Source organism: Oryx dammah, unplaced genomic scaffold (assembly GCF_014754425.2).
Source record: "Oryx dammah isolate SB20612 unplaced genomic scaffold, SCBI_Odam_1.1 HiC_scaffold_25, whole genome shotgun sequence".
Lineage (NCBI taxonomy): Eukaryota > Metazoa > Chordata > Mammalia > Artiodactyla > Bovidae > Oryx > Oryx dammah.
This window is the reverse complement of record NW_024070209.1, coordinates 74025387-74046065: the sequence shown is the minus strand read 5'-3', so window position 1 is coordinate 74046065 and position 20679 is coordinate 74025387. Positions and strand designations below refer to the sequence as shown.

Genomic DNA, 20679 nt, shown 5'->3' with positions numbered 1-20679 from the left:
CACAATTCAAGAGTATCAGTCTTTGGAGCTCAGCTTTCTTTATGGTCTCTCAGATCCATACATGACCACACTCAGTCGTGTCCAACTCTTTGCTGACCCCGTGGACTGTAGCCTGCCAGGCTCCTCTGTCCATGGAATTCTCAAGGTAAGAACACTGGAGTGGGTAGCCATTCCCTTCTCCAGGGGATCCTCCTGACCCAGGGGTCGAACCCAGGTCTCCTCCATCTCAGGCAGATTCTTTACATTCTGAGCCACCATAGAACTTATCATTAAATAGTACAAATTTGTGGCAGTCAAATTAAAACTAATTATAAGATATTTCATGAAAAGGAGCATCAGTTCAGTCGCTCAGTTGTGTCTGACTCTTTGCGACCCCATGAATCTCAGCACACCAGGCCTCCCTGTCCATCACCATCTCCCAGAGTTCACTCAGACTCATGTCCATCGAGTCCGTGATGCCATCCAATCCATCTCATCCTCGGTCGTCCCTTTCTCCTCCTGCCCCCAATCCCTCCCAGCTTCAGAGTCTTTTCCAATGAGTCAACTCTTCGCATGAAGTGCCCAAAGTACTGGAGCTTCAGCTTTAGCATCATTCCTTCCAAAGAAATCCCAGGGTTGATCTCCTTCAGAATGGACTGGTTGGATCTCCTTGTAGTCCTAGGGACTCTCAAGAGTCTTCTCCAACACCACAGTTCAAAAGCATCAATTCTTTGGTGCTCAGCCTTCTTCACGGTCCAACTCTCACATCCATACATGACCACAGGAAAAACCATAGCCTTGACTAGACGGACCTTAGTCGGCAAAGTAATGTCTCTGCTTTTGAATATGCTATCTAGGTTGGTCATAACTTTTCTTCCAAAAGGAGCATAAAATCACAAATAAAATAAGAACACAAACCTGTTATATAACCTCCCAAAGGTTTGAGGTTATCAAACTGCTTGTCATGCTTAGTCCGTTCTTCAGAGGTAATAGCCCACATGTTTGGCCCTCCTGAAACATAAATGAAAGACAAAGATATTATACTGCATATATGAGAATGCTTAAATACAATTCCAGAATGTAAACATGAATCACAAATGCTCCTTTATTGACAGTCCTAATACTGGAGTGACACAAAGGAAAAAGCTCTATTCATAACCATACCTAGTATGGTCCTGAAGCTTTTCATTCATCACCCAATTAACATCTACTTGAACAACTACTGTGTACCACTCACTGGAAATGGGCAACAAGCTAAATACTGGAAATAAAAAGATGAATAAAGTATTGTTCCATCCTCAAGGAAGTCTTACTCTAGAAAATGACTATCAGCACTTACAGTGTTAACCTGTGAAGCATCCTAAGCAGAAACATATACAAAAAGCTGTGCTAATCCTGAGTCAGAAGCATCAGTGATGAGCTAACAGGAAAGGTAAGACTGAGGCAGAACCTTGAAGCTTGGCTTGAATTTTGCCATGTGAAGAGGCAGGATAATGGTATTTTACAAAACAAGGTCAGAGCATGAGGAGTCAAGGCATGTTCCAGACACTGCCCTGAGTAGACTGATAGCTAAAGCGCCACGTGAGTGTGGGAAAGAGGTTAAGAAAGAGGTAGGAAAGACTAGCTTTAAAGGGTCTTAAACAGCATCCTTAGCTGACCTCTACTCTGGAAGTTATGGAGTGTCCTCTGATACACTTTAAAGTAACCTCCTTATTTGAAATCCTTTTAGACTTACAGGAAAGTTGCAAAGAGAGTAGGGAGCCTGCACTCAATTTCCACTAAGTTAACAATTTACATAACCATAGTATATTTGTCAAAACACATAAATTAGGACAGGTATACTACTACTAGCTAAACTAAATACCTCCACCAGCAGGGCTAGCTGGTAAACCCCAACAAATTAGACTCTGGGCACTGGAAACAGCACAAATCTTTTTTACTGAAGATTCTGCCAAGTGGAAGCTTTGGCAAAGGGAAGTAGCCTACTCTGGTTCTGAATGCTTGACCTGTGCGGGCCCAATGACTCTCTGGCCTGATAGTCCCATTTAGCGGTGGCTCAAACAAACGCCACAACTAACAAGGTGAGAAGGACCCTCAGAAGCCTTGCTTGTCAAACAGAAATGGTATATTCAAGAATAGAAGACAGCCTGGCCCCAAAGGCCTTTGAGCCTCACATGAAAAACTGGAAGCAAATTCGCTAAGGGGAAACTTTACTGGATCAATCAAAGTCCCTGAAATGCCTCAGCCTAGTTTGCTTATGGGTCACAGCAGCTGGAGTTCTGGCAGCGTCCACTGGGCTGCCATGACTCTTTAGCCTCAAAGCTAAGCAGGACCAAAGCAAGACACATTTTCTTCAGTGGACAGAACTCAGATTCTTGGAATGTTGCCAATGGCCCAGCTGTTTGATTTGCCACCTGGAAAATTACAACTGACAGATTAAAGATAACCTCTTTGGGGCTGCAAGATGGAAACAAATTTTAATTGCTAACTGAATAGTCTGGGTCACTACCGATGGCAAGGGCCCATTCTCTAACTTAGACTGAAATCAAGATTCTGATGGAAGTCTGACTCTGTTTCTGAGGCAGAGGATACCAATGCATGCCAGACTTAAGGATTCCTGTCTGGAGAGAGGGTATCATTACACAGGGCATTGCTCTCTTTTTGGTTCTTGGCAGATGGACTACATCAAACTTTTGATTGCCCTCTAGCGTTACTGGTGGTTCTTCAAACTGTTGACACTTTATAGGTTACCAATCAGCCTGCTATGTCCATACTAGCATGGCCCTTAAAACAAACCTGTGTCATGATTTTAGCTTTCTGGTCTATCAGTACTCTGATGTTAATGAATCATTTATCAGAAAAAACTTCATAATGCACTGATCAAGGCTGAGTCCACTTTCATAATCTCCTCCTGGTTCACACTCCTTAAAGTAAGATAGTTTGGCCACTGAATGTGCTGTCCTGAGAAAGGGACCATCGTGTCCCTTGGCTGTTTCCTGGGTAATCATCAGGACTAAAGGGGTTGGGGGAGGGGTCACAGGCGAATACAAGTCTTAATGCGAAAGTTGAGGATTCTACTCTGATGGTTCTTGGACATGATGCATCTCTCTTCCTCCTAGAAACAACTGTGGACAGGCTGTTAGTATATCCTTCAAGTGGCAGCTTGGCTGAATAGGAACCTAAAGCATTCAAAGCTAATTCTGGTTAGGGTTTACAAAAATGCCCCTGTCCCTCTTGCACCTAACCCTTCTGGATCATTAGAAAACAGTGAAGCTAAAGCAAAACAGGACACTTAAATCTTGTGGCAGTGGAGAGCCCCAAGCAGCATCTGGAGAGAATACCTTAGATGCAAGAGGCACCGGAGGGGAGAAGCATGACTTTTTCTCTTTCAGAGCTGGCCAGGGAGTCTTCTTCCCCAAGGAGGATGCCCTGCTGAGGCTCTCCTAAACTGCTGGAAGCACCTTACAATGTAACTGAGCCTGCCATCCCCCACCAGATGGCTTTGACTGATCCACTCTCAGTCTTAGGCAGACCCTGTGCACCTGAGTCCCAGGAGTATGGACTTCTCTGTACACAAAACAAAAATTGAGGACCATGAGGAGGCTGGTACTCTATCTGTATCTCACAAAAGGAAATTCTTACAAACCTCATATATCAATATATAACGTTTGTCTTTCTCATACTGTGACATGTTCCCTTTACTTGGACTGCCATTCATATAACCCTCTTCCATTTCAAACTTTACCTTTCAAAGTCCAGGGCATGGGTCATTTCTTCCAGGAGGTCTCTGACACCTGCAGGTCAAATTAATTGCTTCCTCCTCTAGGTTCTCAAGGGACTTCACCATGCTTCTATAGGGCACTTACAAAGGTTCTGTAATTGTTTTCTATCCATCTGTTCTACCACACACTGAGTCCTTGGAGGACAAAAGCTTTGTGTGTTTATCTTTCTATCCTCAGAACCAGCAGAGTATTACAGAGCACACACTTAAAATTGACTGAGGAATAAATATCTGAAAAAATTAGGAGTAAACAAAAGTCCGAGACGCAAGATCATGATTTGGAAAAAGATAAATTCATTTACAAATCTTTCTGGTGTCTATCCTTCACATATAGTTATATTGGCCCTCTGAAGAGGTCTTTAAAGCTATATATTCAAGAAGCACCAACTCACTGGAAAAGACAACGATGCTGGGAAAGATTGAAGGCAAAGGAGAAGGGGATGGCAGAGGATGAGATGAGACAGCATCACCGACTCAAAGGACATGAATTTGAACAAACTCTGGGAGACAGTGGAGGACAGAGGAGCCTGGGGTGCTGCAGCCCATGTGGTTGCAAGAGTTGGACATAACTTAGCAACAGAACAACAAAAAATTCAACATGGCTAACAGTCATTTATACTTCACTTCTGATTACACTTCCAGTTTACTTAGTTTCCACCAATAAGTGAAAGAGGAGAGTGAAAAAGTTGGCTTAAAGCTCAACATTCAGAAAACTAAGATCATGGCATCTGGTCCCTTGGACTGCAAGGAGATCCAACCAGTCCATTCTAAAGGAGATCAGTCCTGGGTGTTCTTTGGAAGGACTGATGCTAAAGCTGAAACTCCAATACTTTGGCCACCTCATGCGAAGAGTTGACTCATTGGAAGACGACTCTGATGCTGGGAGGGATTGGGGGCAGGAGGAGAAAGGGCCAACAGAGAATGAGATGGCTGGATGGCATCACGGACTCGATGGACAAGAGTTTGGGTGAACTCCGGGAGTTGGTGATGGACAGGCAGGCCTGGCGTGCTGCGATTCATGGGGTTGCAAAGAGTCGGACACGACTGAGTGACTGAACTAATCTGAACCAATAAGAAACCAAGTATCTTTAGGTATGTAAACTCACACGTTTGCTGACTATAGTCCATAAAAATCTGCTTTACAAAGTTGTTTCCTCAGGCTTGCAGGATCTCAGTTTCCCAACCAGGGATTGAACCTGGGCCACCACAGTAAAAGCACCGAGTTCTAACCACTGGGACACCAGTAAATTCCCTGTTTAATTACAATCTTAAACCTTGTCTTTACGAGAAGATATTTATAGATTAAAAAAAACACAGTCATCTGGGGATAAGAAATATTAGATCAAATCCATCTAGTGTTTAAAATTATACTGGGCACCTATATTTCAGTGATATACACTCCTAGAAACAAGTGTATACACTCATCAAAACACATCAAACTATATAAAAAAGGGTGGATTATACCTCAATAAATCCAACTTAAAACAAAAATATAACACATCAAACACATGCCTGTCACATGATGTGTGCTCAATAAATTAGTTTCCTTACTCAATCCCAGGGCTTCCCTTGTGGCTCAGGTGGTAAAGAATCTGCCTGCAATGTGGGAGACCTGGGTTCAATCCCTGGGTTGGGAAGATCCCCTGGAGAAGGGAAAGTCTATCCACTCCAGTATTCTGGCCTGGAAAATTCCATGGACTGTATAGTCCATGGGTTGCAAAGAGTTGGACACGACTGAGCGACTTTCCCTCACTCAATCCAATCCCAGGGAATGGCATAATCAGGCAGAAGGCAGAGCGTTAAAACCTTTCATAGGCTCTTTTTGTGATAAAGGTATTCTTGCCAGAAAAATACTGCATGTGACACTTTTTAGTCAGAAACCTTAAGACTATTTTAAGTTTGAACAGTCTGGCTGGGGAAGTCTGAGCGGCTCTACCATACTTCAGTGTGCATCCCCAGGCAGAGACAGTCTGCTATCCCCAGACTACAGAGAGGTCTGCTGCAGCAGCAGGGCAGTGGTGTCAGTCCCACCACATGGTACTTTCACCTTTCTTTGGTACCTGGCTTCACAGTGGTCGACTCAATCTATCTGATAATGCTTACTACTTAGTTCCTCCTGACTCCAACCAGAAATTTTGATACTTTATATACATTCATGCAACTAACATTTACGGGGCAACAATGGTATAAAGAGGAATAAAATGAATGCCTAAAACGAGCTCGGAGACTTTCTAATACTCAAAGGGGCTCCACAAGCCAAGAGAGTCACATACAACAATCATGATTAAATACTGTCATGATTAATGTTACTAACAGAATAAAAATATTCTAAGTCAAATGAGAAGGAATAAATTTTAAGTAGTATTCAAATAATATTCAAATCTGGACACTAAAGCTATGAAATACATATAATTCAAAGCCAATTTTGAAATAGTTGATCCAATTCTGGCTTTCTTATTTAAAATATATATACTAAAAGAACCTTCTAAAGAGTCAACAACTTACTACTTTGAACTTCAAGTAAAGCATATCTTAATCTATATTTATTCATAAGTGTTACAGAAAGGCAGGAAAATCTAAGTTTTGGAGTTGATGTTTCCAATTATTTCCTTAAAACCTAAAACCCTTTACACTCTCTGATGATTACTTTAGAAATATATTAAAATTCTATCCAATTCCCCCAACTCATCACTAAATTGAGAAAGTGGTATTTTCATAAAGATTTCTGTTGCTTAGTCTCATCTACTGGCTCTGACAAATATATTCTTATGTCTATGTAGAAGGAAAAACACACATTTACAGAACATCAGCCATATATGCTAGACCTCATGCAGTAAGTAGTGTCATTCCTGTTTTACATCTATGTATACCCTTCTTATTTAACTTATATGCAGAGTACATCATGAGAAACACTGGGCTGGAAGAAACACAAGCTGGAATCAAGATTGCCAGGAGAAATATCAATAACCTCAGATATGCAGATGACACCATCCTTATGGCAGAAAGTGAAGAGGAACTCAAAAGCCTCTTGATGAAAGTGAAAGAGGAGAGTGAAAAAGTTGGCTTAAAGCTCAACATTCAGAAAACGAAGATCATGGCATCTGGTCCCATCACTTCACGGGAAATAGATGGAAAAACACTGGAAACAGTGTCAGACTTTATTGTTTTGGGCTCCAAAATCATTGCAGACGGTGACTGCAGCCATGAAATTAAAAGACGCTTACTCCTTGGAAGGAAAGTTATGACCAACCTAGACAGCATATTGAAAAGCAGAGACATTACTTTGCCAACAAAGGTCCATCTAGTCAAGGCTATGGTTTTTCCAGTGGTCATGTATGGATATGAGAGTTGGACTGTGAAGAAAGCTGAGTGCCGAAGAATTGATGCTTTTGAATTGTGGTGTTGGAGAAGACTCTTGGGAGGCCCTTGGACTGCAAGGAGATCCAATCAGTCCATTCTGAAGGAGATCAGTCCTGGGTGTTCTTTGGAAGGACTGATGCTAAAGCTGAAAATCCAGTACTTGGCCACTTCATGCGAAGATTTGACTCATTGGAAAAGACTCTGAAGCTGGGAGGGACTGGGGGCAGGAGGAGAAGGTGACGACAGAGGATGAGATGGCTGGATGGCATCACCGACTCGATGGACGTGAGTTTGAGTGAACTCTGGGAGTTGGTGATGGACAGGGAGGCCTGGCATACTGCAATTCATGGGGTCGCAAAGAGTCGGACATGACTGAGCAACTGAACTGAAACATACATATGTGTATGTACATATACACACATAAATAAGTTCCACGTGTTTAAGCCACATAGCTGGGTAGTGGCAGAGCAATATTCTAATACACAGTTCTGAGCATACATGATTCAGATACATTACATCCCACCTGTACAGTGTAAAAATTAAATGATATCAGAAACAGTCTTCATTGGTATATTTGTTCATTTCAAAATAATAATCAAATGATATATGCTGATCCAGTACTACATTAAATCTCTAAAACACAACTGGAATACTGGTCTAGATAGAACAAAAGCCTAACTGTAGAGACTTGAGTAATAAATGCTTGGGTTGTTACATATGCAGTTCAACACTATAGCTGATTCTACAGGTCCAATGTTCAACAAAAATTTCTTAATTACAGAAAGAGTAAAGAGCTCTAAAACTCTAAAAGGTAATAAAATAAAAGGTTCTAAAAATAAAAATGGTATTTTTTCCCTCCTAAGTTACTAGCTGTTTCTTTTCTCTCCTTCTTCCTTCTCTCTTTCGTCTTCCCTGGTGGCTCAGACGGTAAGTCATCTGCCTACAATGCGGGAGAGCTGGGTTCGATCCCTGGGTTGGGATGATCCCCTGGAGAAGGAAATGGCAACCCACTCCAGTACTCTTGCCTGGAAAATCCCATGGCTGGAGGAGCCTGGTAGGCTACAGACCATGGGGTCGCAAAGAGTTGGACACGACTTCACTTTCACTTTCTCTTCCAGGTTTTAGACAGAACCACTGTCATGGGCTCCAGAATTTCATACTCACATAACCAGCCTTTAGTACCTCCACAGTTTTGAGGTTGAAACAAGCCACGATACACTACGATACCAACTGGCAGCAACATGTATCCAAAGTGGCCTCTTGCCTATCACCTTATGGCTCATGTATCATGCTCTCTGTATTTATAATTTCATTAAATTTCTGAAAAGCAGAAAACAAACCTATCATGACTAAAACGGTTTTGGCAAGGATGATTCTGCTCATGCAGAAGACACCAGAAATAAAGTTGTAAGTGGTAAAAATATGATGCAATGATCTTTTAGTTCTGTAAGCAAATGATGAGCACACATAGACAAAGAAAGAATACCCTTTCAACAGAGCTTTCTGAGGTGTATCTGCACTGTCCAATACAGTAGCCACTGGCCGAACACACGTGGTTCTGAGGACACTGGCTGTGTGATTGAAGAACTGAATTTTTTAAATTTTACTTAATTATTATTAATTGAAATAGTTAAATGTACTTAATGGCTACTGTATTAGACAATACAGCTCTAAGAACCAAAAAAGTCTTAAAAGTCTCTGGTTAGTCTCAGGATGATAAAGTAGACATGGCAAAATTTGAGGACTCTGTCAGAAATATTTAGACAAACAGCTTGGTCCAGGGAGGGCAGTTAGAGACAAGTTCCAATAGTACTGGGCATCAAAAAGGTTTAACTCAATCTATAACTGAGAATGTATTGAAGGAGCAAACACTGCTCTTGAAGGTTTGTGCTATACATGGATGCTTCTTTCAATAAGATTTTAAACCCTGAACTGGACTCAGATATATATAAGATTATCTTCAATCTTCAGTTACTTTATAAAGTAAGTAGGAAGGTACTACAGTCTGCATTAGCTATCATCTCTTCAGAAGTTTAAAAAATTACTATCTTTATTCTTATATACTATTCCTAAATTGGAGAAGGAAACGGCAATCCACTCCAATTTTCTTGCCTGGATAATCCCTTGGACAGAGGAGAATGTCCATGGGTCACAAAGAGTCGGACACGACTTTAGCAGCTGAGCATTCCTAAATTAATTGTCCAACATTTTAGACAATTATTCAAATAATCTTTTTGTTGCTATTACTGAACATATTGTTTGTTTCCAATATTTTACATATAATGGAATAAGCTACAAAGTGATCTGTAAATGTTCAGAGAATGGAAAAAAAAAAATGAAGAAAGACCAAGTCTACAATGATTTCTACTATGCTCATTTTGTTTATAAGCCTGCTTAACACGTAGGTTGAAGTTTATAACTGAACGATGTATTTACAGCAAACTCCTTAGTATGTGGCACAGAAATTCTCAGATCTGAGTAGAGCACATTATTACCACAATTATTACCCTCATTCTAAACTTACATTTAACACTCATTAAGGAAAAAAAATTCATTTTAAGAAATAGTCCATGGCATCAAATAATCTTTATAATCTCATACCATTTCCAGAGAAGGAGCAATGCTCACATCTGAAAAGGCAAAAAACAAAACAACAAAACCCTTATCTCAAGTCCATCCTTAAATGATAGCACCCTGCTGCTGCTAAGTCGCTTCAGTCGTGTGAGACTCTGTGTGACCCCATAGACGGCAGCCCACCAGGCTCCCCTGTCCCTGGGATTCTCCAGGCAAGAACACTGGAGTGGGTTGCCATTTCCTTCTCCAATGCATGAAAGTGGAAAGTGAAAATGAAGTCGCTCAGTCGTGTCCGACTCTTTGCGACCCCATGGACTGCAGCCTACCAGGCTCCTACATCCATGGGATTTTCCAGGCAAGAGTGCTGGAGTGGGGTGCCATTGCCTTCTCCAATAGCGTCCTACCACATATTAAAACTTATTTTTACTTTTACGAAAATAATTCATTTTTCTAAAACTTCTCTAAATGTCACAAGATCAATTCTGAGTCTTAAAACTTAAGATACACAACATATATTTTCTTTATTAACAATGTACTGATTTGGCCCTATGATTGAAAACATTAAAAAAAAAAAAGGAATTGACCAATTTATAACATCAATACAATCCTATGTGAAGGCTGTGGAATTATTAGTGATTTTTCCCTCTTTTTTCCCCTAGTGTTCTTTTCAATTACAGTTTTCAAGTGTTAAAAGAATTATTGACTGGACTCTTTATTTCCTTATATTTATAATTAGCTAATAAAATCTACCTCACAATTAAGAACTCAGCACCTTTGATTACCTTAGTAATTTTAAAACATAATCCATTTTCTCAATTATGAATGATACACACAGTAAAAAATACCTATTAAAGGTGGGTGATATATATCTGAGAAACAAAACTTGAATCAGAAAAAAAACTTTAAAAACTTTCTATTACTGAAATAACCTAAACATGTCCTCTAAAATGTTTCCTATTAAGTAACTGTGTGTATAGGTATATACATAACCCTTTATAAAAGGGAAAGCAAACTAATTTTATGTGTATATTAATAAATGAATCTTTACTGGTTTAATCAGTTTACAATCATCTCATGCTATCAAAAACATCTTTAATATTCTCCACTTATGGCACTATGCTTTCTGTCTTCCACTTTTATGCTTTAAACACAATGGATGTTTAGGTTACTCTTAACTGCTCAAAGGCAAGCACATACTCCAGATGATACTACAGACCATGTTTATATTGAGCTTTGGGATTTACTGCATAATATTCTAATAGAAGATACACGCAGTGTTTTGAGATAAACTATCTAAATTCTTTCAACAAGCATACTTGAAATTTTGCATTTATAAATTTAAGGGAAAATATCTAAATGAATATTTTATAACTTCTACCCAAAATCTCATAACCACTTTATCTCACCACAAGCATGAAACTACTTACCATTCATTGCCGTGGGAAACTGAGCCATCATGGTCCTGAATTTTCCTTGCTAATGCTCAGCCATCTGCAACATGAAAACATGGTGTCATTAATAATACAGCAAGGGCAGATTGCAGCTTAGCACACCCGCTAAGCACCAGGAATGCCTGGCCCCTTCAGCTCACACTTCAACAGAAAACAGTGTAGAGCTTCGGCTGCTGCTGAACAAGCAGAATTTACAGCTGAGGAAGAGCAGAAGATTTTGTTGGGTAACGGTGCTGCCTTTAAAATAAAACCATTTAACAGAAAAACTGTCATATTTAATGGTAAATACTGAATAAAGAACCTTTGGCATAAACCCATTTTGTAAAAACTAATTTGTGAAAGAGGAGGGTTGCCACAACCAGCCAAGAATTTATTCTGGAGAAATCAACTCTATAAATTAAGTGTACAATAACACGGGAAGTCATAATATTCTTCTCCTTCAAAACAAACAAAAGAACCTCGAGCAAGAAAAATATCCAAAATAAATGTAGCATAGCTGTTATCTACAGGTTTATAAAAATGGACTAAAAGTAACTATGAAAACATGTATGTTTATTTATACATAATAAATGTACTAAGGAAATATTCTGCACTAGGAAGAGAAGGGAATTTGGACATTAACAGCTCTGGGTCCAAATCCCAACTTTATTTTCCCAGCTGTGATCACAGAAGAGTTATTTAATCTTACAGAGTCTCAGATTTCTCATCTGTAAAAATAATTGGCATGAGTGTTTATTTTTTTAAGTATTAAACGTAACCCAGTACACTGCCTGACACATTGTGGGTGTTTTTAAAATGACTTAAAAATGGTTTCCTGGGTGTCCAGGAAGGAAGAATATGATATAACTTTGAATCCTGAATTCATCATATTATTACAAATAAATTCAAAATTTGTTCCAGGAAATCTTGAGGGTAGGACCAATTAGGGAGAGTGAAGACCTAGCAAATTCACAGTAATGCACTTAATTAAAACCATGGTTTATAACACTGTAGGAAAACACTACTTTATTAAAAGACTGCTCAGTAACTCATCTATTTACCCAAATCATTCAAATATTAGTATTTTTAGAAGCCTGAGAAAAAATGTTTGCACAAGCCATCTGAATAAAGAAGGCATAAAGAGGTGTGCATCGTGGTGGAAGGTACCCTGAGAGGAGCTGGCTGACTAGCTGCCAAGCAGTGTTACAAGGCGTCATATCCCAGCGAAGGCACAGTGCTCAAGGGGAAGATGACGGTACCTGTATAACCACCAAAGTCAGTCACACTCACAAAACAATGGTATACAAAATCCAGTTTATTAATATGCAATGAGTTTTAGTCTTCTGACTCCTAACTTTTCTGTATGTTGCCACGATATACCATCCTCCCTCTCAGAGTGCACTCTTTCTCTAGATGCTAGTAAGCTTCACTGCAATGGAACTTGGAACCTTTTACCACACTTAAGACTTCACCTGTCACTACAATCTTTTTAGGCAGGAGAAAATTTTACTCATGTACAAGTTTTCTTCCCTCTTTTCTCAAAGGTAATGTGAACTCTACGTTTGGAGTTGCAGAAAAAGATTATCTAAACTGTGGTGAGGTGGTCAAGAACTCCTAGAGGAGGTACTGTGTTAAGCTTCACAGGTGAGTAAGAATTAGTTATAGCTGTAAAGTTAAGAATTTGGACTTGAACCTATGACTGACAAGTCTTAAAAGGTTTTAAGGAGCGACAGAGCTGAAGAAAGCTGAGCGCCAAAGAACTGATGCTTTTGAACTGTGGTGTTGGAGAAGACTCTTGAGTTCCAACCAGTCCATTCTAAAGGAGATCAGTCCTGAGTGATCTTTGGAAGGAATTATGCTAAAGCTGAAACTCCAGTACTTTGGACATCTCATGTGAAGAGTTGACTCATTGGAAAAGACTCTGATGCTGGAAGTGATTGGGGGCAGGAGGAGAAGGGGACGACAGAGGATGAGATGGCTGGATGGCATCACCGACTCGATGAACGTTGAGTCTGAGTGAACTCCGGTAGTTGGTGATGGACAAGGAGGCCTAGCGTCCTGCGATTCATGGGGTCGCAAAGAGTCGGGCACGACTGAGTGACTGAACTGAACTGAACTGAGAGTCCTATTTCACGTAAGACAGTCAGTTGTGAAGAAAAGGCCACCCCTGCCACAGGGAGCTCAGTTAGACTATCTGGCACAGGTAAGAATGACATCTGGCACCTGATCTAGAACCCTGGCAGCAGGAAGAGAGGGGAAGGGAGGAAAGGGAATGAACTGGAGGAAGAACAAAGTGTTCACAATAGGTAGAACTTCTATGAGATACGAGACCATGGACTCCCAGAATTATAGTTTGTGACTGGATGAAGCGTGGTGTCAGGAGCTAAATAAAGTCAACACAGAAGTTTCATAAATCAAGTTTTGACTACAACATCTCCAAATATAGAAATTCTACAAACACGTAGAACACTTTCACTTCCCCAATTTCAAATTATCACAAGTAACGTTAAACCAAAATAAGCCAAATCTTGCAAAGAAACTACTGACAGATACGCAATAGCTAGGGCCCCTATTTTTATTAAGTCTCTGTGAGAAAATTTTTATATGTGGCAGAAATCCTCCAAAAGCATTACCTACGATGCATTTTTTAACTGCATAAAAATGTGTACATTACCAAAGACAGCTAGAAGGAAAAGCACAGGCTTACAAAAGACAAATAAGGTATAGGATCCCATAGCCACAAAGCCTTAATCAGTTAGATCTAGGTGTAAAAGTTTATAGATCATCTATCTAGGACGTCTGGTGAGTCATCATGTACTCTGAATATAACAGATGCTCAATAATCACAAGTATAATCCTGAAATAAACCAAAAAGTGAATCAAATAATGTGAAGGGCAAGGAAGGCAGGCAAATCCCCTTTGGGAAACGAAAGGTACTGGTATTACAGAATATTCTTCACCTGGGACATGGGGGTTAACCACCTGTGCATACAGGTATCACATTATTATATGTATGTATGTAACACCCGATTGACTATGGTAACATCTGGATAGAGTAGCATCATTTGTTGGAACCAATAAGCTTTTTTTTTAACTTTATATATGCTATATTCAGGAATTTTAATACAAAATATCATGTTCGCCCAACTATATATGGATTGTTCAGATGACATCTTTTAAAGTTATATATGTGTGTATATATATTTCAGATTATTTTCTGTTAATAGTTTATTATAAGATATTGAACATATATACACTAAATCCTTGCTGCTTATCTATTTTATGTATAGCAGTTTGCATCTATTAATCCCATACTCCTGATTTATCCCTACCTCCTCCATTTCCACTTTGGTAACTGAAAGTTTCCTTTCTGTGTCTGTGAGTCTATTTGTTTTGTATATAGATTCATTTGTGTTATTTTTTTTTAGATTCCACATATAAGTGATATCATACAGTGTTTGCCATTCTCTGCCTGACTTCACTTATTATAATATTCTCTAGGTCCATCCATAGAATCATTAAACTTTTAAAGCCTACTATTTCATATTTGCTAGGTTTATACTAATTCTCTCTGACCTGCTGTAGAATAATTACTTCATAATCTATATTTGAAGAGAAATAGTAATTGAAACTTTGAAAAATGCAACAAATACATTTGATTTTTTTTATCTTGTGTACACTTTTATTTATTTTTAATTAATTATTTTACTTTACAATATTGTATTGGTTTTGCATACATTGACTTGAATCCGCCATGAATGTACATGTGTTCCCCATCCTGAACCCCCCTCCCACCCCCTCCCCATCCTCTCCCTCTGGGTCATCCCAGTGCACCAGCCCCGAGCACCCTGTATCATGCATCAAACCTGGACTGGCAATCCGTTTCACATGTGATATTTCACATGTTTCAAAACCATTCTCCCATATCATCCCGCCCTTGCCCTCTCCCACAGAGTCCAAAAGACTGCTCAATACATCTGTGTCTCTTTGCTGTCTCACATACAGGGTTATCGTTACCTTCTTTCTAAATTCCATACATATGCATTAGTACACTATATTGGTGTTTTTCTTTCTGGCTTACTTCACTCTGTATAATAGGCTCCAGTTTCATCCACCTCATTAGAACTGATTCAAATGTATTCTTTTTAATGGCCAAGTAATATTCCACTGTGTATATGTACCACAGCTTTCTTATCCATTCGTCTGCTGATGGACATCTAGGTTGCTTCCATGTCCTGGCTATTATAAACAGTGCTGTGATGAACACTGCGGTACACGTGACTCTCTCAATTCTGGTTTCCTCAGTGCGTATGCCCAGCAGTGGGATTGCAGTTCTATTTCCAGTTTTTTAAGGAATCTCCACACTGTTCTCCATAGTGGCTGTACTAGTTTGCAGTCCCACCAACAGTGTAAGAGGGTTCCCTTTTCTCCACACCCTCTCCAGCATTTATAGAAAATCAAGTTTTACTTTATGTAATCATAATAGTTACCATTTACTAAATGCTTACTACAAATTCAGTATACTTTATTATCTATTTGTCATGCTCAATATTCATTGAGAATCTAAAATATTTCAGGTTCTGTACAAGGAGCTTCACACATAGGAGTTTCTTTACTAGTTGCCAGCCAGACAAAGCTAGGCACCTTTGATAATACTGGCAAACCTCACAACATCCCTGCAGGACAGATGATACAGTGCTCATTTCACACATGAAGAAATGGGAAGATTAAATTACTTGCCAAAATTCAGTTATGTGATAAAGCCAGTAAGTGATGAAACCTGTTTAGTTCTAAAGTCCATGAACTTTCCGTGGACTTTATCTGCCTTTTCCTCTCTTAAATGGGTATAATAATTAATGCTGGGTGGGTCACAGGTTCCTGTGTACCAGATCAACTCATTCTTGCTACATTTATAATAAAAGAAAGAAGAAAAACAAGCCAGCCAGGGACGCCTTCTAACACTCAGGCCTACATCAATCACATGCATAAATTAGGGAATGCTAATTATTTCTTCCCTCTTGGTATAACCCTTTGAGAGGAAGAAAGGGTGATCAGCATCTCCCCAGTACAGGCCTGATGTCTGCTTCAGGCATGTATGACTGAAGTCAGCATCCAATAAACATCACTCTCTACTCTTCAAAACGGATAACATGTAATGATAGGCAATCTTGGCAGTCTGCATCTATCATATAATTTGAACACTGTGTTAATTATCAATGGTTTCAGAATATTTACGTGGAGATTTTCCTGCTCATTGTTTCTTTTTTAGAAACCAAGAAAATGTGTGGCAGATAACAGACATAATGCAAAAACCACTGCTTCAGTTTAACATAATCCAAACACCATTTGGAATATGTGGAAAATATATATTCATACTAAGGCAGAGAAAAGCAGAAATACTTGAATAGGAGTAGGCAATCCGTCTTCTTCAAAGGGTCAATAAGACACAGAAGGAAAAAAAAATTATAGCCATTATAAGTAAAAAGTAGTTCAATTAAGGTTGGATTTGTTTAGAAGCACAGAATTATAGAACGAAACAATTACAGTAATTAGTGTAAAACCCTCAATTTTCAAGATGGAAAAACGAAAAGACTTCCATGAGCTCATATTAGCAAAACTGGTCCCAGACAGCACATTTCTTATGTCCAATGCTTTGTTTTTAAGCATCCCAATTTGCCTGATCCTATCACCTCGGATACTTTCTAGTTCTACAGATTCCCAGACCTATCCCTGGAAAACTGTGACTTAGTAAGTGGGTCGTTACATGAATCAGGGCATGAACCTCCTAAAATGGTCTTCCTGCCTTCCACAGAACTACCAGTCCCTCCCCCCCGCCCCTCCCCCCACCCCTCCCCCGCCTGGCGCAGACAATAACCACTAATGCCCTTCCCCTGCTTAAAATCCCCTACTGATTACAAGTTAAAGTCCAAGTTTCATAGTACGAAATATGGTACCCTTCAAAATCCCACCCCAATCTACTTTATCACATTCACTGCTAGACACGTCCCCTAGATTCAGATGTCCTAACTACACCAACCTTTCCTTTATCAGAGGGGCTTTTCTCACTCTCCTATTCCTCTGTAAAAAGCTGTTCCCCCGTGTCACATTCACCACACTTTCTTCTCATTCTTCAACCCCCAACTCATATGTCACCTCTTCTTTGGAAGATTTCTGTCCTCAGGCAGTCAGTCATCATCTGTTAGGTATGCTCATAACACCTGTTCATCCCACAGTAACTTTACTTATCATACTGTATCCCTATTTCACGTTTGCCTGTTTCACTTGTTCTGGACAGAGAATTTTTTTTATTTACCTCTATGCCTACTGCCTAAACCAGATCTCCCAGAGAAAATGTTCAATAACTATTTGCTAAACAAATAAGCTGGGTAAATGGATAAGACGGTTAAGATATGGAAAAAAATAAAAAAGCAAGGGAGGCATGGAGAAGAGTAATACTGAATTGAAAACATATACAGAAGAGAAACTGGTAAGAAAGCAGAGGAGGTTTCAAACTACTTCCCTGAAGCCCTACAGGCATCAGAGCTATGGATCTTAGACAAAACTATCCTTTGTAATATGGACCTTCTGTAATTTTTTTTCTTCTTGTAAGTACACTTTTAGAGATAAAGGTTTACTTCCCATTGAATTCTAAAGGCTTTTTATTGGAATGAAGAGAAAGCCTTGGGTTTCTCAACTATACTCTGAATCATGTTGATTAGTATAGACTTGACTGAAGGTCTGACATTCAAAAGCAAGATCATCAAGTTCCTGAAGGCATATCATATAATCTTTCTCCAGTGCCTCCTCCACTTCACATGCTACATACATAAAAGTGAACTCTCTAAACTTGCTGATTAGTTGGGGAAAATGTTCTTTCCACATCTGATTTGCAAGGATATCAAGGTCAGTTCCATGCAAGAATGATTAGAGCAAAATACCTACTTCTTTATAGTTCCTGCAGTAAGATGAAATTTATAGGGTATATATATATTCTCCACACCTGTTTCCCATCTACTCATTCTTTCTTTCATCCATATATTTATTCATTCAAATATGAACAATGAACTATAATAAAAGGATATGAAGAATGCTATGAGAATCAAGAAGATAAAACACTACTTGGGAGGTAAATCAAAGTGCCGTACGTATCACAAAGAAAGCAATTTTCATATAAGAATTATCTAGGGGACGCCCTGGCAGTCCAGTGGTTAGGATTCCAGGCTTTCACTGCTGAGATCCTGGATTCAATCCCTGGTCAGGTAACTTCAAGCTGCATAGTGCAGCCAAAACACACACATACACACACACCACACACACACACACCACACACACCTAACATGAGGTCATTACTTCAAGCCACATAGTGCAGCCAAAACACACACACACACACCACACACACACACACACCACACACACACACCTAACATGAGGTCATTACTTCAAGCCACATAGTGCAGCCAAAACACACACACACACACACACCTAACATGAGGTCATTACTTCAAGCCGCATAGTGCAGCCAAAACACACACACACACATACACACACACCCCCACCCACCCACCCACCCACCCACCCAACATGAGGTCATTGTTAAAGTAAGCGGGTTTAATGGTGCCCTCATAGTAAAATCGGAGAAGGCAATGGCACCCCACTCCAGTCCTCTTGCCCGGAAAATCCCATGGACGGAGGAGCCTGGTGGGCCGCAGTCCACGGGGTCAAAGAGTTGGACACGACTGAGCAACTTCCCTTCATAGTAAAATACATTGTACCAGTCTGTTGCTAGGCACTATTACAAAGAAAGGAGACGTATCTGAATCTAAAAGAGGGGCTTGCTAAAAGAAGGAAAGAACACAGCCAGTAAAAGAGCAGAGCCTTTCCTACTTAGAGAGTATAATCTGAGAGTGATGTGACTTCAAAGAACTCATTCTTGAAACTCAACAGTTTCAAACTGTGCACCTTACAGTTCTAGAAATTTCAAGGAGATACAGCAGAGCTGTTGAGGATACCAATTTTAATGAAAGTAGCTCTGTTTTTTGTGTTTTACATATTGAGGTTTCTCTATTTTACCTCATGATTTTTGTTTTAAAGAATTAAACACATACCAAATCCTCTTTATTTAGAAACAATTACAAAGAGGTCAAAGACATGAAGTAACTTGCCAAGATCTCAATTAAGGAACAAAGTATGTCATGTTATTGATTCTGAATTTCACTACACAAGTCACAGAGAGTTGATATTTAAAACATAGCATATAGGACTTTCCTGGTGGTCCAGGGGTTAAGACTCTGTGATCCCACTACATGGGGCACAGGTTTGATCCCTGGTCAAGGAACTAAGTTCCTGCATGCTGCAGCCTCTCAAATAAACAAATGAAACACAGTATATATCTGACATAGAGACCCAGATTTGGTAGTCCCCAGGGATTGGGAAATTATTGCCATGTCAATGAAGGACATTATCCAGGGAAAGCATATATAAGAAACAAGAGAAGAACCTGATCTTTTAAGGGCAGAAAGAAAGAATTCTGACAAATAATACAGAAACTGAACTGCATTTGAATATCTTGAGGCAAGGACATTGTCCCTGGTATAGTCCAGACAGTGAAAATCTGCACTTGTGTAGAGGTAGAAGAGACAGGATTTTCTGATCAGCTAATGTGGATGATGAAAGAAAAGCATCACAGATGAGTTTCTACCTTGAGCAACTGCAGAGTGATAATATTAACCAACAGAAGCTCTGAGAAAACAGGGATATGGATAATAGATTTGTGAGGTAAGCAACAAAATGTTCCATTTTGAGCATATCTAATCTGACAAACCTACGAAGACATTTAGGTGGAAACATATAAGGAACAGTTAAGAATTCTGTTTAAGGCAGAAACCCAGTTTTGGTAGTCATTAAGGCTTGGAAGTAGCTGTCAACATGTCAGCGAAAGACATTACCCATAGAAAGTATGTACAGGAAACAGGAGAAAAACAATCAGAACAGAGGCTGAGAAAAAGGAGAGAAATTGGGATACAGAGATAAGAGTTTCAAGAGGATGATGGTCATACTGCCAAATGTCACAGAAGTAAAAACTAAGCCATTCGTTTTGGCAATTTCTTGTGAAGACAGTTCCAGGATGGTGAGCTGACTGTTAAAGGCAAGCTGAAGCAATAATTTGGAGGTGAAGTGTAGGTGACTCAACAAGTATGTGTTGTTACAAGAAGGGAGAAAAAGGGTAGGAGGAGAGATAAGCTTTAGGAAACAGGAGAGGTTATAAGTCTTTACTTTTTAGATGGGAGAACAAAACCTCTATAAGAGGAAGAAGGAGAGATTTAATTTTGAAAAGGAAAGGTTACCTAACAAGTCTGGGTCCAGAGAAAGTGGAAGTTGACAGCTCTAGAGTATAAAGTTAGAATCTGGGACAGAATAAAAAATAGGAAAAGTGGTAAGGATGAATGTACCTAAGTTGGAAGCAGGGGAAAAAGAAGTTGAGAAAAGGAGAAAGTACAGCTTTTCTTTGTAACTTTTTATCTTTCCTTCAGACCCAGACAATAGTCCAAAGAGTCA

At 39.5% G+C, this 20679-nt stretch overlaps 1 protein-coding gene across 5 annotated transcripts in view; it reads right to left on the bottom strand.

Annotated features, from left to right (window-relative positions):
- The window catches only part of ITSN2 (intersectin 2), a 124382-nt gene that overhangs the window by 84231 nt on the left and 19472 nt on the right, over nucleotides 1-20679 (bottom strand). For all 5 annotated transcript variants that reach the window (XM_040224517.1, XM_040224520.1, XM_040224521.1 and 2 more), the window contains exons 2-3: nucleotides 11122-11185; nucleotides 898-990 (exon numbers count right to left, since the gene is read on the bottom strand). In XM_040224517.1, coding sequence (XP_040080451.1) covers nucleotides 898-990; nucleotides 11122-11152 — 124 coding nt within the window. In that variant the 5' untranslated portion in view covers nucleotides 11153-11185. The remainder of the gene's footprint in view (nucleotides 1-897; nucleotides 991-11121; nucleotides 11186-20679) is intronic.